General features: G+C 43.1%; 1 protein-coding gene and 2 non-coding genes across 3 annotated transcripts in view; 1 reads left to right on the top strand and 2 right to left on the bottom strand.

Moving 5' to 3' along the window:
• Positions 1-14,926, top strand: part of vash2 (vasohibin 2) — a 31,606-nt gene extending 16,680 nt beyond the window's left edge. The window contains exons 6-9 of the mRNA XM_037685670.1: positions 4,758-4,995; positions 5,067-5,210; positions 9,819-9,937; positions 14,799-14,926. Coding sequence (XP_037541598.1) covers positions 4,758-4,995; positions 5,067-5,210; positions 9,819-9,937; positions 14,799-14,868 — 571 coding nt within the window. The 3' untranslated portion in view covers positions 14,869-14,926. The remainder of the gene's footprint in view (positions 1-4,757; positions 4,996-5,066; positions 5,211-9,818; positions 9,938-14,798) is intronic.
• Positions 946-1,018, bottom strand: trnat-ugu. Its single transcript has one exon. It is a non-coding gene; the product is annotated as a tRNA-Thr (tRNA).
• On the bottom strand, positions 13,373-13,445 carry trnat-ugu. Its single transcript has one exon. It is a non-coding gene; the product is annotated as a tRNA-Thr (tRNA).
• Positions 14,927-15,858: the final 932 nt, after the last annotated feature.

Here is a 15,858-nt window from a genome sequence, read left to right as displayed (position 1 = left end):
GCTGGACATGGGCACCGGCGACCCCCGTGACCCAACATGGAATAAGCGGGTAAAGAAAATGGATGGATGGTACCAGGAGTTGAACCAGCGATCACAGGCCCACCTTCTCTAACCTCTGCACCACCTCTTCCACTGAACAGAATTTTAGTATTTTTATATATTTTAAGGCTTCTTGCAATGTTCTAAACTCTCAGCGCTCTAAAAGAGCACAGTGAAAGAGAGCAGACAGACTGACGCTACGTTACTGAGCCTATCCTGGGGGTGGACTGGCTTTCGGGAGCACTGGGACATTTCCCGGTGGCCTGGCCCGCTCAGTGATCGCCGAGGGGGACTAAAGCTCGGTTCAGGTCGCGCTCGATTATTTTAAATAAACAATCCATGCCGGTCGCTCTGGTATCCGCCTCACTGTATCTCCCACAGCAGTGATGGGGAAAGACAGACCCCACCCCCAGACCGACAGCCTCAGAAAGAGAAAGGAAGGGGCCCCTCGGTGATCACTGAGCGGGACGAATCCCGGCCAGGGACTTTTCTGGTTGGAGTTTGTATGTTCTCTACGTGATGCGTGGGTTTTCTCCGGGTACTCCGGTTTCCTCCCACAGAAAAACAAAACAAGGGCACACCTGGCTCCACCTTCTCCACCACTGTACCTGGAGGTGGAGAACATTTCTCCCTTCACTTGCCACTCTGTGCAGCGTCAGACAAGAAATACAAAAACAAAAATCTACTTCTGTTCATTGTGCACAAACACCGAAGGAAATAAAATCTGGGTGAAATAAAATACAAAATAAAAACCAGTAATAAAACCTTTTGTTCATGATGGTCTCAGAGATTGTTGTTTTTACCCTAAAATAATCTCATAATTTAGTTTAGATCCACCTCAAAGTGAAGTTGTTTTCTCCCAGTGTTGTTGGGTAAAAACTAATTAACTTTAAAGAAAAGCTAATCAGGCCTCAACGAGATTTGAACTCGTGACCCCTGGTTTACAAGACCAGTGCTCTAACCACTGAGCTATGAGGCCTCACCTGGAGGGACGGCTAGACTTCCTGTCACTTCTATGTGAACCTGTCACCTCGAGGACACGCCTGTTCTCAACGTGTTGTGGTGACGACACACCTGTCGAGCCTGTTGTTTCTGGAAAACACCTGAACTGGATTTAAATGTGTTCAAACGCAGAACGTCAACAGTGTGAAGCAATAATCGATGGTGTGGATTAAACTGGTTCAGCTGTCTTCTGTTACAGCTCTTAGGGTCACCATGACCAAAGAACAACTACACAGACTAAACATCTGCGGTCTGGAACGTGTTCAGTGCAGTTCACACATAAAACAGCTTCATCTCCATGACTCTAACGCTTCAGTTTAAACAAATCATTCCTTATACTGGGATAAATGAGACCAGTAGAGACTGTAGTGTGAGGAGGATCGCTGCTTGTGGCATTTGGAGCCGTTTGTCGTCTAACGCTCATCTCTTTGCATCCGTGTTGACAGGAATCTGTTTTCTCCAGAATATTCAGGGTTATTTAGGGTCAAACCAGCTTTATGTCCCGTTGTGTGGCAGGTTCGGGTTGTGCAGCAAGAAGCAAAGGACAGCTGCATAAAGAAGTTTCACTTGTAGTATTTCTGCTTTGTAGACAGGTTTACTAATGAACGAACAAAGCTGCAGTGTGAGTTGGTTCATAACAAATAATGAACACATGACGCTGCTTCAGGACACTGGAGTTTAAAATGTGAAGACTCTTTGTAAACGGTTCATTTTAAAATCTATTTCTAACCTTCTGAGACTAAAATTAGCTTTTAATGATGATAAGTGCAATAAATAAACAAAGGAGGTTTCAGAAACTTGTATTTGATTAATTCCTCGTACACCGAGTCCAATATATTCTGTAGATGTGGTGAGCTGAGCTGTACCTGTTGGAGATTAGTTGGCAACTCCAAACTGTGGGAAGATTAAAAGAAAATATGTGACACTTCAGTTACGGTCTCTAATTCTGAGTGTCTGCGACGAAACCAGGGGGCTGCGCTTTCAGCAGACTGGTTTTTAAATTTACAGCTTGTTTTTGTGTGCATGGCTTGAAAAACTATTCCTGGTCGTGCACATTATTGTTTCTCTGCACACGTCATGTCATCCTTAAAGCATAGCTTCTTCAAATGATTGGGGTGGCTGAAGATTAATTATGGGGCCACGGCCACCGTTGGCCACCCTCTGGCTCCAGCCTTGCACCTGGTGGTGGATGAATCTGCGCCCGACAGGATTCGTCACTTTGAGCTGCCTCGGACAAGAAACAACCAAAAGAAGCTCAGTTCTTCTCCACAGTGAAACTTCTACCCGCCTGAATATCTGGCACCAAAAACATTTACTTCCATATTCCCCGTTCACTTCCAGTCCAGAAAAACACTCATGTCCAAAACTACAAGCGTTCACGGTTCAGATCCTTCAGCGACGGGACGTCTGCGCACCGCTTGTTCAGAAATGATTAGTCTTAGTCATTTCTGTTGGTTTTACACCTGCACGTGAACTTTGTGTGTTTTCAGTCTGAGGCGAGACAACTGCAGTTCCAGGGCTCTTGATGTGGGTGGGGGTGGTGGGGGTTCAGTGTTAAATTTCATAGAGTGGCGTTACTTTTAAAAGAAATGTTGCTTTTTAAAAAGCCAGCAGAGTGATTGGATGTGACACTGGAACATGCCGGGGAGGCAAGAAAACAAAATGGTGTGAGGCCACGACCTGGGCTCAGCTGTCACACAACTATTCAGCAGCTTTCCTTTAGCCTGGTGGTTCGCTTACGACGAGGAGGAGAAGTTTTACTGCTAGCACTGTCACACGTCCAACTGTCTCGTAAATGTGCTCGTCCAACGAAGCGTTTGGAGCAAGGCTGCATCGTGCATCTGCAGACTGCATGTGCTCGGTTTCCATGTTTCTCTTCTCTCTGCTGATATTAGTGCAACGTGCACGAGACATCTTGGTTCTTAGTGTCTGTTGTTGGAGGAAGTCTGTCTCTCCAGTTGAACATTTAGCGCCCAGACCTTTTGTCTTTTCTTTGGTGCTCTGTTCAATGTCTCGTTGGATTTTTGTTCTGGTGAAGCAGGAGCTGCTTCAGAAACACACCAAGACTTCTGAGACAAGTGGACTTGTAGAAATATCTTCTTCTTTTTTTAAAGTACTGTCGTCATCAAAGATGCTTTACAAATATCTTCTAATGGACAGTAAACCTTCAGAACTGTGTTGCAGTCACTTTAAATTATTTAAATTATTTCGTTGTGGTGGAGCAGAGGTTAGAAGATGGGCCTGTGATCGGAAAGTCTCAGGTTCAACTCCCGGTACCGTCAACATCAAAATGTGGGTAGAAAAGGTGAAACACCCACACCTCCCTCCACCCTCACTCACTCCACCCTGGGCCCTTGAGCAAGGCCCTTAACCCCCGCCATCTGCTCCCTAAACAGGTCTCTCTTGAAAATGAGTTCTCGTGGCTCAATGAGACTAACCTGGATAAATAAAGAGTAAATGAAAAAAAAAGATTGAAATAGTGTCCGACATGAACTACGGCTGATCAATTAATTGTGTTTGCGACAATATCACGATATGATAAAACAAGATTTTCTAATCGCAAAGGCTGCAGTTTGACTGGTCACGTGATCTGGTCACATGATCTGGTCACGTGACTTGCGAGTGAGCGGAGCAAAGAAAAACAGGGAGCGGGAGAAGTCAGCACTGCGTTTTAACCAGTTGCACAATGGTGCCCGGCTTGCACGACATGTGTTGTGCAGAACCTGCCGTGCTGCTGTTGCCACCTCTCCAGGTAACACCATGAATCTTTATCAACACTTAAAAAAACACCACAAAGCCATTTATGATGGTGGCATGGCTGGAACACCAACGACCAGCGCTTCAACTTCAAGTAAGCAAAGTATCGGCCGACAGGGATCACCGACCGAACTGTTCGAAGGCATTACTCCGTATGAACATAACTCGAAACGACACATGGAAATAACCCGAGCAATAACGGAGTTCATAGAGAAAGACGTGATGCTCATTAATACAGTGACCAAGCCTGGGTTTACGGCGTTGGTAACATGATAAGTGGTACAGAATGCCCTCGCGCACACATTTTAGCCAAGTTGCTATCACGAAGCTACACAAAAAATGCAGAAACAGCGTTACAGCGGAGCTGAAAACTACTAGAACAGATGATTTATTGCTTGTGTTCACTGAAACATACACGAGAAGAAGACAAATAATCACATGTTAAATCGCAATATTGAGGTAAAAAAAAAAATCGCAATTAGAATATTTTCCAAAACCGTTCAGCCCTAACACGAACGTCTCCGACACATCTCAAAGCTCGAGAGATGCATTTTGATGCTTGAATGTAGGAACTCTCCTCTGACAGGAAACATCTGACGCTGATGTCCAGGTTTTCTCACAGTTTGAGTCACCAGTTAGTCTCCATCAGTCTGTGGCGCCACCTTTAATCAACATGTTGTGTCCTTTGGTTCCAGCACGAACACGCTCACAATAAACAAGCTCTGGCAGTTTGTTTTTCCTCGGTGGCGTTTTCAGTTTTATTTTTCCAAGTATCGGCCTGAATCTAATTATACACGAGTCAAACGGCTGCTTCCTCCACGCTGACACACCCAGACAAACGCTGCATCAGCAAGATTGTACGTGCACTAGACACATTTAATCAAGTCAGCTGGTTGTGTTATGATCAAATGTTTAAACACAGTATTTTAAAACGATCCTCCTTAACGTGTGTCGACCAGCTACCTGACTAACGGGCTCACGTCTCTCGAGCGATTCCCCATCAGCTTTAAGACTCAGTTTTCAGGCCACTGCTTTCACCACGTGGTTCTGGGCGTCTACTGCAACGGTCGCTATGGGTCGCTGGGCATGAGCCGGCGCCAGGACCTGATGGACAAACCGCTGATGTACCGAACGTTGGGCGAGCTGGTGGCAGAGTTCGAGAGTTCCTACAAGAGATACCAGCACACTTTAAAGAAGGTGGGACGGGTGGAGGCTTAGAAGAAGAGAGCGTGAAACCAGTGTGTGAATTCATCTTCTTCTTCTGTCAGGTGAAGATCGGCTTGTACGTGCCTCATGACCCGCATGTCTTCCAGCCAATCGAGTGGAAGCATTTGGTTCTGAACGCAGCCAAACTGGGAGCTCAGGAGATGAGGAAGGAACTGGAGAAACATGGCCGGGACATGAGGATGAAGGTAGACCCTTTCAGAGCTCGTGGTCCAAATTGTTTTTGCTGCTGCTGAAAGGCACAGGGGTGCGATAATGTTTTTGCATGTGTGAGTGTTTGTTCTGTTAGTAAAATATCTCATAAATTACTTGAGTAATTGTTGAATGAACATCTACAACTGACTGAACTTTAGACTTAAATTCAAGATGACTTCCGCAGCTAACTGTCGTTAGCAAACACAAAAATCTCTCCAGCTCAGCCAGTGTTACAGATATTGAGCTAAAGTTGGGTGTGGTAGTAGCTGAGCCTTGTCCTCAACGTATACTCTGAAGGCAACGGATTGCATGACATCTTTATTTAAAACTTTTATTAAATGCTGGAGTTAACTCTGTTTGTGTCTCGTGAACTTTTGGACAGAGTTCATTGAAACCTTTAGTCAGTTTGTTTTGCTTCACAGCTTCGACGTATTAACAGTTAAAGTACCTCCAATTCAAGATGGCCACTACAGCTGACTGACCTTACCCTTCACAAAATGGCTAAATCTCAGTGAACTTTACAAACATTAAGCTATTTTGGTGTTGTAGTAGCTGAGAGCCATTCACATACTCTAACTGAGATAGTGAAATATCACATGAGATTGCATAAACCGTAATTTCCAGACTATTGAGCGCACCTGAATATTAAGCTGCCTCTGCTAAATTTAAAAAGGGAAACAGTGTTTTTTTGTGCATATACAGAATAGGCCTCACATGCGTATAAACCGCAGGTGTCCACGTTGTAACACGAGATATTCACACAAAGATTTTTAAAACTTCTAATTAAATACGTACCAGTAACATGCATAAATACATGCAGTAAATGGTTTTTTTCTGAACAATGCCTGTGACGTGGCTTGTTAAAAAATAAAATAAATACAGCAACCTACCAGGAAGTCATTGATCGCTAGCTTCATTCCTCACGTGCATGAAAAGCACTGCAGTCGTCTTCCTCGTGTTTGAACAGTCGTCACTCACGTCCTCAGTCTCTTTCGGTGTCGCTCTCAACGTCACAGTGGCTGCAAATACTTTGTTGTGTACAACGAGGGGGGAACCTCCTGTGGAGAGGGGGAAGGGAGGAGAGAATGGAGGGGGGACCAAGTGTCCCCCCTCCACAGTGGACCAAAGAAACTTGGTTTCTTTGGTCCACTGTGACCGGTTCAGTAAAGCCCCTTATCCATAGGGCCTTTTGGGGCTCCTATGTAACTAGTTTGGGCCGATTGCGTGGTTTATCCACAATGCCTTCAGCGGTGGAACCCACCCCATTTTTGGGACCTACTTCTCTGAGGTCCCAGGTCTGGTTCTTGTTGGGTCTAGATGTGACATCAGCGCGCTGTTGGTCACTGATTGGTCAGGGGGCGTATTCATTGGTGGAGGGCGGAGATCAAGAAGGTCATCCATTTTGGTTGTGTGTTGTTTTCCGGCTCTTCTTCTTCTAATACATGTTAGTGGTGCTTAGAAAAGAGCTTAATGTAGCACTAGCGCCACCAGCTGGTAAGGTGCGTTGATATTAATAATCCGCCCACTAAACGGGAACTATGGGCACTGTGGATACAGAAAAAAAGAGGTCCCACCAGAACCGGACACAACAAGGTCCAACAAGAACCGGCCCTGTGGATAAGGGGCTTAATTTCATTGGTCAGTTGTTTTTACAGGTAGCCTCTTCGAGTCACGAGGACCCACCCCCCAAGAGAGACGTGCATTGTGCAGCTATGTGAGCACCCGGGTGTGGCGAGGCTAAATGTTTTGTCTTGTTAGCTCGTCAAAAAAAAAAATTAATCCATAAATTAGCTGCATCATTGTATATTTGTTCAAAGCGTGTGAAAAAAGTAGCAGCTTATCGTCCAGGAATTACGGTAATTGTGTTTTGGAGGTTAAACTAAAACGGCTGTGCCTGCTTCATTTCACGTTGTAAGATAATCTTTGTTTGAAACATTTTAAACGAAGGGCAGCGAGCGAGTCAACAATTTTTAAAAAATGTTTCTGTGCATATTTTCACCTAACAGCGTGATCTGAAAACGATTCGGTGCATTTTAAAACAAACAGAATCCAAAAGAAACGGCATCAGAACGTTCCACCAAAAGCTGCGATGAAATTCAGGGAAAAACCAAATCTGGAGCACAAACTCATCCCGACAGTGTCACGGCCACTCTGTCAGTTTGCATCAAGTCATGTGACAAATATGACCTTTTTCAATTGGGCTTTGATAAATAAATAAAATGTAAAGGTCGTGTGTTTGTTTCACTATTTTCTTCTTTTTATTTGACTACATGTTGCTTATCATCAGTATTTCATGTCAACACACTACAAGCACTTCTCTGTGTGATTCTACAACTTTTTAATTTATAAAATCATCTTTTATTTATTCATTCATTTATTGTTTTGTATTATTTAGAGACTGAACAGAGAAACACGTTTTGTATAACGTGTTTCCATGAGATCAGAGTCGGATGTTTCCTTTGGGCTGAACGTGGAAACATAAACTGTCAAGAATTATTGAGGGCACGATGAGGACGGAAGAGACGGAGAACTGGGTCGTGTGGAGTTGAACGTTTCATGGACTTGTAGGTTTTATTTCTAGTAAATCTCTCTCTTCGTGTGCTGCTTTTATTTGGGTTTGTTTCAGGTACGCAGACGATGTGTGAGTGTGTGTGATGCAGGTCTACAGTGAGAAGGACGGTGCTGCACGGCTGCAGGGAGTGTGGGTCAGGGGGTTTGCAGCTGTCATACACACAAATGTTTTCACATGGAGACACACACACACACACACACTCCCATGTATCCGGCTCTGTTGCTCTTCAGAGAACATGAAGGTATCAAAGCAGACTTCAGTGTTGGTGTGCTTCTGTTTGTTAGACCTCTGGATGTCTTTGAGTTTGTGCAAGGAGGACATTTTGTCTTTAGTTCTCTTGGACTGTAGAGGACCAGGGTTTAGTTTCACCTGCCAGAAATGCAGAGAACTCTGTTGTACTCGCAGTATTTATGAAAGTAGTTGTAGCTGTCCATCAAATAATTCTGTGAATGTTTATGAAGTATTCACTCTGCTCTGATCCATTTTTCTTCCGTACTTTTTTCAGCACAATTCTCGTCCCGCAGTTTTCATCTGTTTCAACAAATCATAAATCAAAACGTTCTGCTCTTTCAGGACAATCCTGCTGTGACTTTAGGTATCAGTGCAACTTTAGCTTTTTGAAATATTTAGCCTTTTCTGCCACTTTTTTCCTCATAGAAAATAAATTGAGCTCGTTTCCCATCCTTCAGATCTTTAGATCTGTTTACAACCTTTTACTGCTCCTTTCACATTTTGTTCTGCTTCAGCTTCTTTCAGCAAATTTATACTTTTTTTCCAGATTCTTTCAGCTACTTTCAGCTGTTTTGTGCTCCTTTCAGATAACTTCTGCTAATTACAACATTTTTGTGCTTCTTCTAACTTCTTTCTGCTAATTTCAGCTTATTCTTCTTTTACATTATGATATTTCTGCAAGTTTATTCTTCTTCTACTATTTCAGCTACTATTTAGCTGTCTTTATGCTAATTTAAGCTTTTTAAGCCAACACACATTTACACATTTTTTGCACTCATTTCAACTTTTTTCAGCCAAATTCAGTAAAATTGTGCTCTCTCCACGTCCTTCTGGTAATTTAAGATTCTTTCTGCTGTTTTAGCCACTTTTCAGCAGTTTTTTTTTCTTATTTCAGCTTTTTTCAGATAATTTCCTTGTTTTGTGCTCATTTCTGATTTTTTTCAGCCTAATTGGGCAAACACGTTCTTTCTGCTTTCTTCTGATAATTTAAGCTTGTTCTACCTTTTCAGTTACATTTTCAGCAAATTTTAGCTGATTTCAGAGAAATTCAAATTGTTCGTGGTAATTTTTGCTTCTTTCAGTCTAATTAATTTCTTTCTGCTCATTTCAACTTATGTTCCTTTCAGCTTTTTCTGCTATTTTAACTAGTTTTAGCTGTTTTGTGCTAAATTTAGGTTTTTCAGCTTATTCTACATGTTTGGAGCTCATTTCACATCCTTCTGGTAGTTTAAGCTTCTTTCTGCCGTTTCAGCTATTTCTTTGCTAATTTCAGCTTTTGAGTTAATTTTTTCCTTCTTTTTTTGCTGATTTTTGCTTATTTAAACCTAATTCAGCAAATTTGTGTTCTTTCTGCTTTCTTCTACTAACTTAAGCTTTTCTTCCATTTTATCTACATGTCATTGTTTTTAGCTGATTTCAGCTGTTTTTCAGCAATAAGCATTGACTCTGCATTTTCACAGGAACTGCAGTTTCTCTAGTTGTTTCAGAGTTTCGTTAAAATTCATCCGGTTCTTCATAAAACATTTAGCAAACAAACGGTCAACTCCAACGGTGAACGCTGAACGTTTTAAGCAATGATCTTTCCGGACGAGCAGGACTTGGAGATTGTTGTGAATGACTCTCAGCTACTACCACACCAACGTTTAAAACAACCTCGTGGTTGCTGCTTTTCGATGTCAGAGGTCAGCTGTGGCAGCCATTTTAAATGGGGTTGGCTCCCGATGTTAATCAGATTAAATTAGGAATATTTTTGTTACATTGACTCTTCATGGGTTTTAATTTGTCTTATTTTTAATAGATCCTGAAATCATCCAGTGCTCAGTCACCAATCAAGGAGCGCAGCAGAGGAAAGTCCTTATCACCACGGCGACGGCGGATTAGTCCACAGCGACGGGTCACAAACCGCCGAGACAAATCGTAAGTGCTTCCGCCTCGGGTGAGAAACCCGAAGAACAAACGCCGTCTGTTCCAGATTGTTGTCAGATCTGTCAGATATTGAGACAGAGCAGCTTCAGTTTCACCAGGACAACCGGCTGCTGGTTGCTTATGATTCTTCCTCCCTCCTGGCTCGGGTCAAGGACAGTTCAGGCGTCATTTGGTGTTTGATGAATAAACTGATCTGAGTTCAGCGCTCAGAGGAAAGCCGAAGCAGCACGGAGGTTCAGCTCTGATCTGAAATGAGGCGACACCTTCCGTCACCGCTCGGCGTTCTCACCAAGCTGACATTGTTGTTGTGCGAGTGCACGAGACACGCTCAGATGTGCAGAGTGCAGCACTTACTGTCTGAGCTCAGATTATACAGTCAGCTCTCTGACAGGGAGGAAACTCTTCATCTGTGGGAGGAGAAGAAAAGACAAGATTCAAACCGCCCTGAGTTGTTGCAGCTGAACACGCTGAAGGAGAGTTCACATTTAGCTGCTTTTTTTAAAGGAGGCTTCGGGCGAGGACACTTTGATGCTGACTGTGTCTGTGTGAGCTGTCAGCTGTGTGTCGGGATGTAACCCAATCTGACCGAGACGACAGTTGCAGCCCGATGGCTCAGCGGTCGCCTCGCAGCCTGACAGCATCAGGATCAGTTACAGGTCAGAGGTCATCCTGTGCAGTGGTTCTTCAGATCATTTAGTTTTTAACAGTAGTCTCTGAAAATCTGTTTAATTTAGGCCAAAAGTGGTCACCATGACAAAGTTCTCAGGCAGTGACTTAAATCTTGTTTGTGTTCAAAAATAAATTATCTTCATACGCCCAGGGCTTAATTTGAGGCGGAACAAGATCTGGGAACTCTTATTTTGACAGGGTGTGTTCCCGTAACTGATTGCTTGGATCCGGTAACTCTCAGGCTTACTAATAATAAAGTTAGGAAAAAATATGACTGCCTTGAACTAATAAAACATGTTGGATATGTACCGGTAATCTGAAAACAATTACAACAAGACTAATTTTAAACATAACAGCCATATCACATCTGAGCTGCTCCTTCAAGTAAGCATTTCTTCTTCTACCCTTGAAAAAATCTCCACCCCTGGGGGGGACGGGGTTAGAATGCTTGAGAGAAGCAGGCCTTGCTCTATTCACACAAGGAGAGCTGTTGGTCAGGCTACTTCCTGTTACTCTCTAAAATGGTTATTGGATCGAGTGTTTACTTATGTAGATGAACACAGATGTTTAACAACACGTTTAAATACGGCAGAATGCAGGAAATGGCATCTACTTTATTCAGATGTTTCTGGGAGAGGACCACCCCGCAATTTGTGTTCTGGCTTACAAATTAAGCACTGCATAAGACCATTTTAAACGCTCTGAAATATTGACAGCCTCCACCCCCCAACAACCTCTCATTCAGCAAGACTGTTAGGATCCCTTCACCTTTTTGGACTAGAAACACAATTTCTTTACATTTTTTTAAAGAAACTTCTCCAAATTATTCAGTGTAGATTGGGAACCTAAAATGCTATTATTAATATCTCACAACATGTCAACAGTTCAGTTTGCAGATAAGGAAGGGCTTTAAAGGTTTTCTAAAGTAACAGAGTCTTCATCCAGGGTTGTAAATAAATCCTCTTCACCTAAAGAGTTCCTGGTTTACATTTAGACCATTTCACACAACGTTAAACCTCTGAGCTGTTGTTTCTTTAGCAGAGACCCAAATTATTAATTTTATTATTGTTTAGTTATCAGTTGCTTGGGGACTGCGGTGGCTCGGTGGTCAGTGCTGCGGTCTTGTCATCCTTAGGTTGCCGGTTTACTGGCGTAAAATAAAATGTCAAAAAGTTTGCTTGCTGTGGCGCTCCCTGAAGCAGGAAGAGAACAGTTGTCAGCTGCTTGCAACAGTGTGATTCTGAAACATTTTGATGCTAGCTCGAGATCAGGACAGAACTGAAAAGGTTTGATAAATTGTCCAGATTTTTACTTCACCTCAGTGAACAGACACTTTTATACCATTAGATGAGCTGCAGATAAAAGTTGAAGAACAGAAGTTCTTAGGAATTAGATTAGATGTTCTTCTTTCTCCAGCGTGCACAACGGTACATTAGCGCTTTAAAGCACTTGAGCGCGAGACTTTAGAAACCATTACTGTTATCAACAGAGTACTTATCCACTCAACAATATGTTGCCACTGCAGCAGAGACTAATAATCTGCTGCAGGCTCAGCAGCTCATGTCAAACACAAACACTTTAAGGCTGACAGTTGATGTGTCTGGAAGACAAAACCTGAATATTTAAAAAAAACATTTTTTATTTGTACAAATTCCACTTTGAACGGAGACTCCTGCAGAGAACGTAAGACGGAGGGAAACGAATCAGACGAGGAGGAAAGAGCAACAGAAAACTGGAGAAAAGAGGAGCGGAAACTAAATACTGGAAGGAAACAGATGAAGAAGAAAGAAGAGAAACGAACGACTTGACAAACGGAAGAAAATGAGCAGAGAAGAAGAAAATAAATCTGTCAGCTCGGAAGAACCAAAGTCATGAGAGAACAAGATGGAGGATCTGACGACTTCTTGATGAATCCCACTGAACATTTGTTTTTATTATTTCTTTCACAGTTGCTTCAGGAAACAGTTTATCTGTTAATACGATCCGTGTATATCAATCTTTTGATGTTCAGAAGTCATATTTATTATCTTTATTCAGTTTGTGAACATTTAAATGTTAAAACTTTGTGGTATTTTCACGTTATGACGCTGATTTGGGAACATTAACTCTTTTATCGAGGACAGAACTTCAGTTTTTATTATTAAGAAGAAAATTAACAGAGATTTATTAACAGCAACTCTTGGAGGGGTCTTCTTCTTCTTTCAGCTTTTCCCTCTTCAGGGATCATTCTCCTCCATCTCACTCTGTCCTCACTCCAACTACCTCCATGTCCTCTCTAACTGCATCTATATGTCTCCTCTTTGTCCTTTTCCTGGCAGCTGCATGTTAACATCTTTCTACCAATATACACACCGTCCCTCCTGTGGACATGTCCAAACCACTGTCCCTCCTGTGGACATGTCCAAACCGCTGTCCCTCCTGTGGACATGTCCAAACCACTGTCCCTCCTCTGTCTGAACATGTCCAAACCACTGTCCCTCCTCTGGACATGTCCAAACCACTGTCCCTCCTGTGGACAGTGCAGATGTTCTCATATGTTCAGTCAACTGTTCCAGTGTTTCCAGAAACTTAGGGAACACCTTGAATCACTTTGTGTTACTACACTTAAGTTTTGTACAGTTGCAACAGATAGATTTATACATTCAGTTAATAAAATAAAATAAAGTTTAACATGAACGTCTTCATGTGTATGTATGAACCTGGTAATTTTATTTCAAGATAATTTTACTGTAATATTTATGCAAAGGAAAATAAATTAGGCCTCAGTGAGGTTTGAACTCACGACCCCTGGTTTACAAGACCAGTGCTCTAACCACTGAGCTATAAGGCCTCACCTGGAGAACAGGTAGACAACCTGTCAGTTAAACATCACCTGCTGTGAGGACACGCCTCTTGTTGTTCAGATACAGACGTAGCAGCCAAACCAGCTGACTCTGAGCAGGATGTAAACTAGACCAGTTTTACAGAGTCTGAGTCAAGATTTATATTCTTCTTCAGCTTCTAATTTTATTCAGCTGTTCCCTTTTCAGGGCCAGTGTGTCCTCTCTAACTTTATCTTCCAATTGTTCAACCTGTGCTGTACCTCTGATGATCTCATTCCTAATCTTATCCATCCTTGTCTCTCCTAAGGAGAACCTCAACATCTTCATTTCTGACACTTCCAGTTCTGTCTCTTGTCTTTTTGTCCATGTCTCTGTCTCCAGACCATACAACATAGCTGGTCTCACCACTGTCTTGTAAACTTTTCCTTTGACCTTTGCTGACACCCTTTTGTCACAAATCACTCCTGAAATTTTTCTCTATCCACTCCATCCTGCCTGGACTCTCTTCTTCACCTCTTTACCACACTCTCCATGTTCCTGGACAGTGGACCCCAAGTCCTTGAAGTCCTGCACCTTTGTGACCTCTGCTCCTTGTAGCCTCACTGTTTAACCTCCTCCCTCTCAGTCACACACATGGACTCTGTCTTACTACGACTGACTTCCATTCCTCTTCTTTAAAGTGCATACCTCCACCTCTCCAAGTTCTCTTCCAACTGTTCCCTGTTCTCACCACAGATCACAATGTCATCTGCAAACATCATCGTCCACGGGGATTCCTGCCTGACCTCATCTGTTAGTCGGTCCATCACCAGAGCAAACAAGAAGGGGCTCAGAGCCGATCCTTGATGCACTCCCACCTCCATCTGTCACTCCTACAGCACATCTCACCATTGTCCTGCTGTCCTCATACATGTCCTGTACCAGTCCAACATACTTCTCTGCCACTTCAGATTTCCTCATGTAACACCACACCTCCTCCCTCGGCACCCTGTCAGATGCCTTTTTCTAAATCCACAAAGACACAATGGAGTTCTTTCTGACCTTCTTCTGTTCTTCTCCATCAGTGTCTCAGCATGAAACCATACTGCTGTTCACAGACTGTCACCTCTAGCTTCCACAACGTTGTTGGATTACAGTATTTACTTTAGATATGAATCACATCAAAAAGAGAAAGTGTCACATTCAAGTCTAATAAGTATATATTTTCTAAGAAATAAAATAGTCCAGGTTTTCTTAAGGTATGAACATTCAGAAGTTCATCTTGAAGAGTTCAGTTTGGGAACAGTTGTCTCCGTTCTGCTTCTACTGTTCATCAGTGTTCCCAGCATGCAGTTCAGCATGTTCATCTGCTTTTGTTTCAGGCCCGCCTCAGTGGAGAGGAAACCTCCAGAGCTCAGCACTCTCAGTGACGGTTACCAGATCCGCATCTGATGTCCTGTTCCTCCACCCCCACACCCAGAAGAGTCTTTGGTCTCCCAGAGCTCTACCTGCCACCAGCCCTGAAACCAGCCGGGTCACTGCAGCGGCTGCAGCACATCTGGAAACAAACTGTACCTGATGCTCCAAAGGTGGACAGTAGGAACTCATTTAGTGGCAGTAAATCCTTCTCAACCTCAGTCACGTAACTAAAACCTCTGCCTTGTGGCTCCAAGTGTTCAGCGTTTCAGCTGGACTCAGGTGAGCACAAACATCATTACAAGAGTCGCCATCGTTCCTCCTGCAGTAAAAACTGAAACTAATCCGGCTGGTTCCTAAAGGCAGAGTGAGAAAAGTCACATCGGACTTCTATGCAGATTGTTCTGACCACAGTGGACGGGTTAGAAGAAGAAGTGTTTGATGAAGAGGGTGAATGTTGAAGAGTCAAGAGAGGAACGTATGAACACAAAGAGGCAGAAGGAGGGACGTCCTACAGAGATGGGACAGATGTAGAAGATGGAAAAATCATATTTTTAGACCACTGTGCAGCAGTCGCCTCCGTCCTGTCCTGCTGCTGACACAGAGCTGCACATAGAAGTTCAAAAGTCCCGTCAAGACTCACCAGAACCAAAACCTCCTACACAAGATATCACACACATCCTGCACGCAGCAACTCAAGACGTTTGGTTTAAAGAAGACAGGAACGCCTTACTGAGTGGATGAGTGTGGCAGAGTCGACTCCTTTTAATGTGAAATATGTTGATGTTTGAAGTGTTTCATTAAAAAAATCAGTGTGATGGTAAGTTAGTGTTAAAGGACAGAAATCTAAGTGAAATGGCTCAACAAAGAATTAAATGATTCACTCTGTGAAGCCAAGTGACCTGTTTGAGTCCACGCCGTACTGTAGCAGCTGTTCACGCACCTGTGTGTGTTTGAGCTGTTCACACACGTGTGTGTTTGAGCTGTTCACACACCTGTGTGTGTTTGAGCTGTTCACACACCTGT

Source organism: Nematolebias whitei, chromosome 12 (genome assembly GCF_014905685.2).
Source record: "Nematolebias whitei isolate Nwh7 chromosome 12, NemWhi1, whole genome shotgun sequence".
NCBI classification, from domain to species: Eukaryota; Metazoa; Chordata; class Actinopteri; order Cyprinodontiformes; family Rivulidae; genus Nematolebias; species Nematolebias whitei.
The sequence above is the reverse complement of the archived record's forward strand: the minus strand, read 5'-3'. Positions and strand labels throughout refer to the sequence as shown.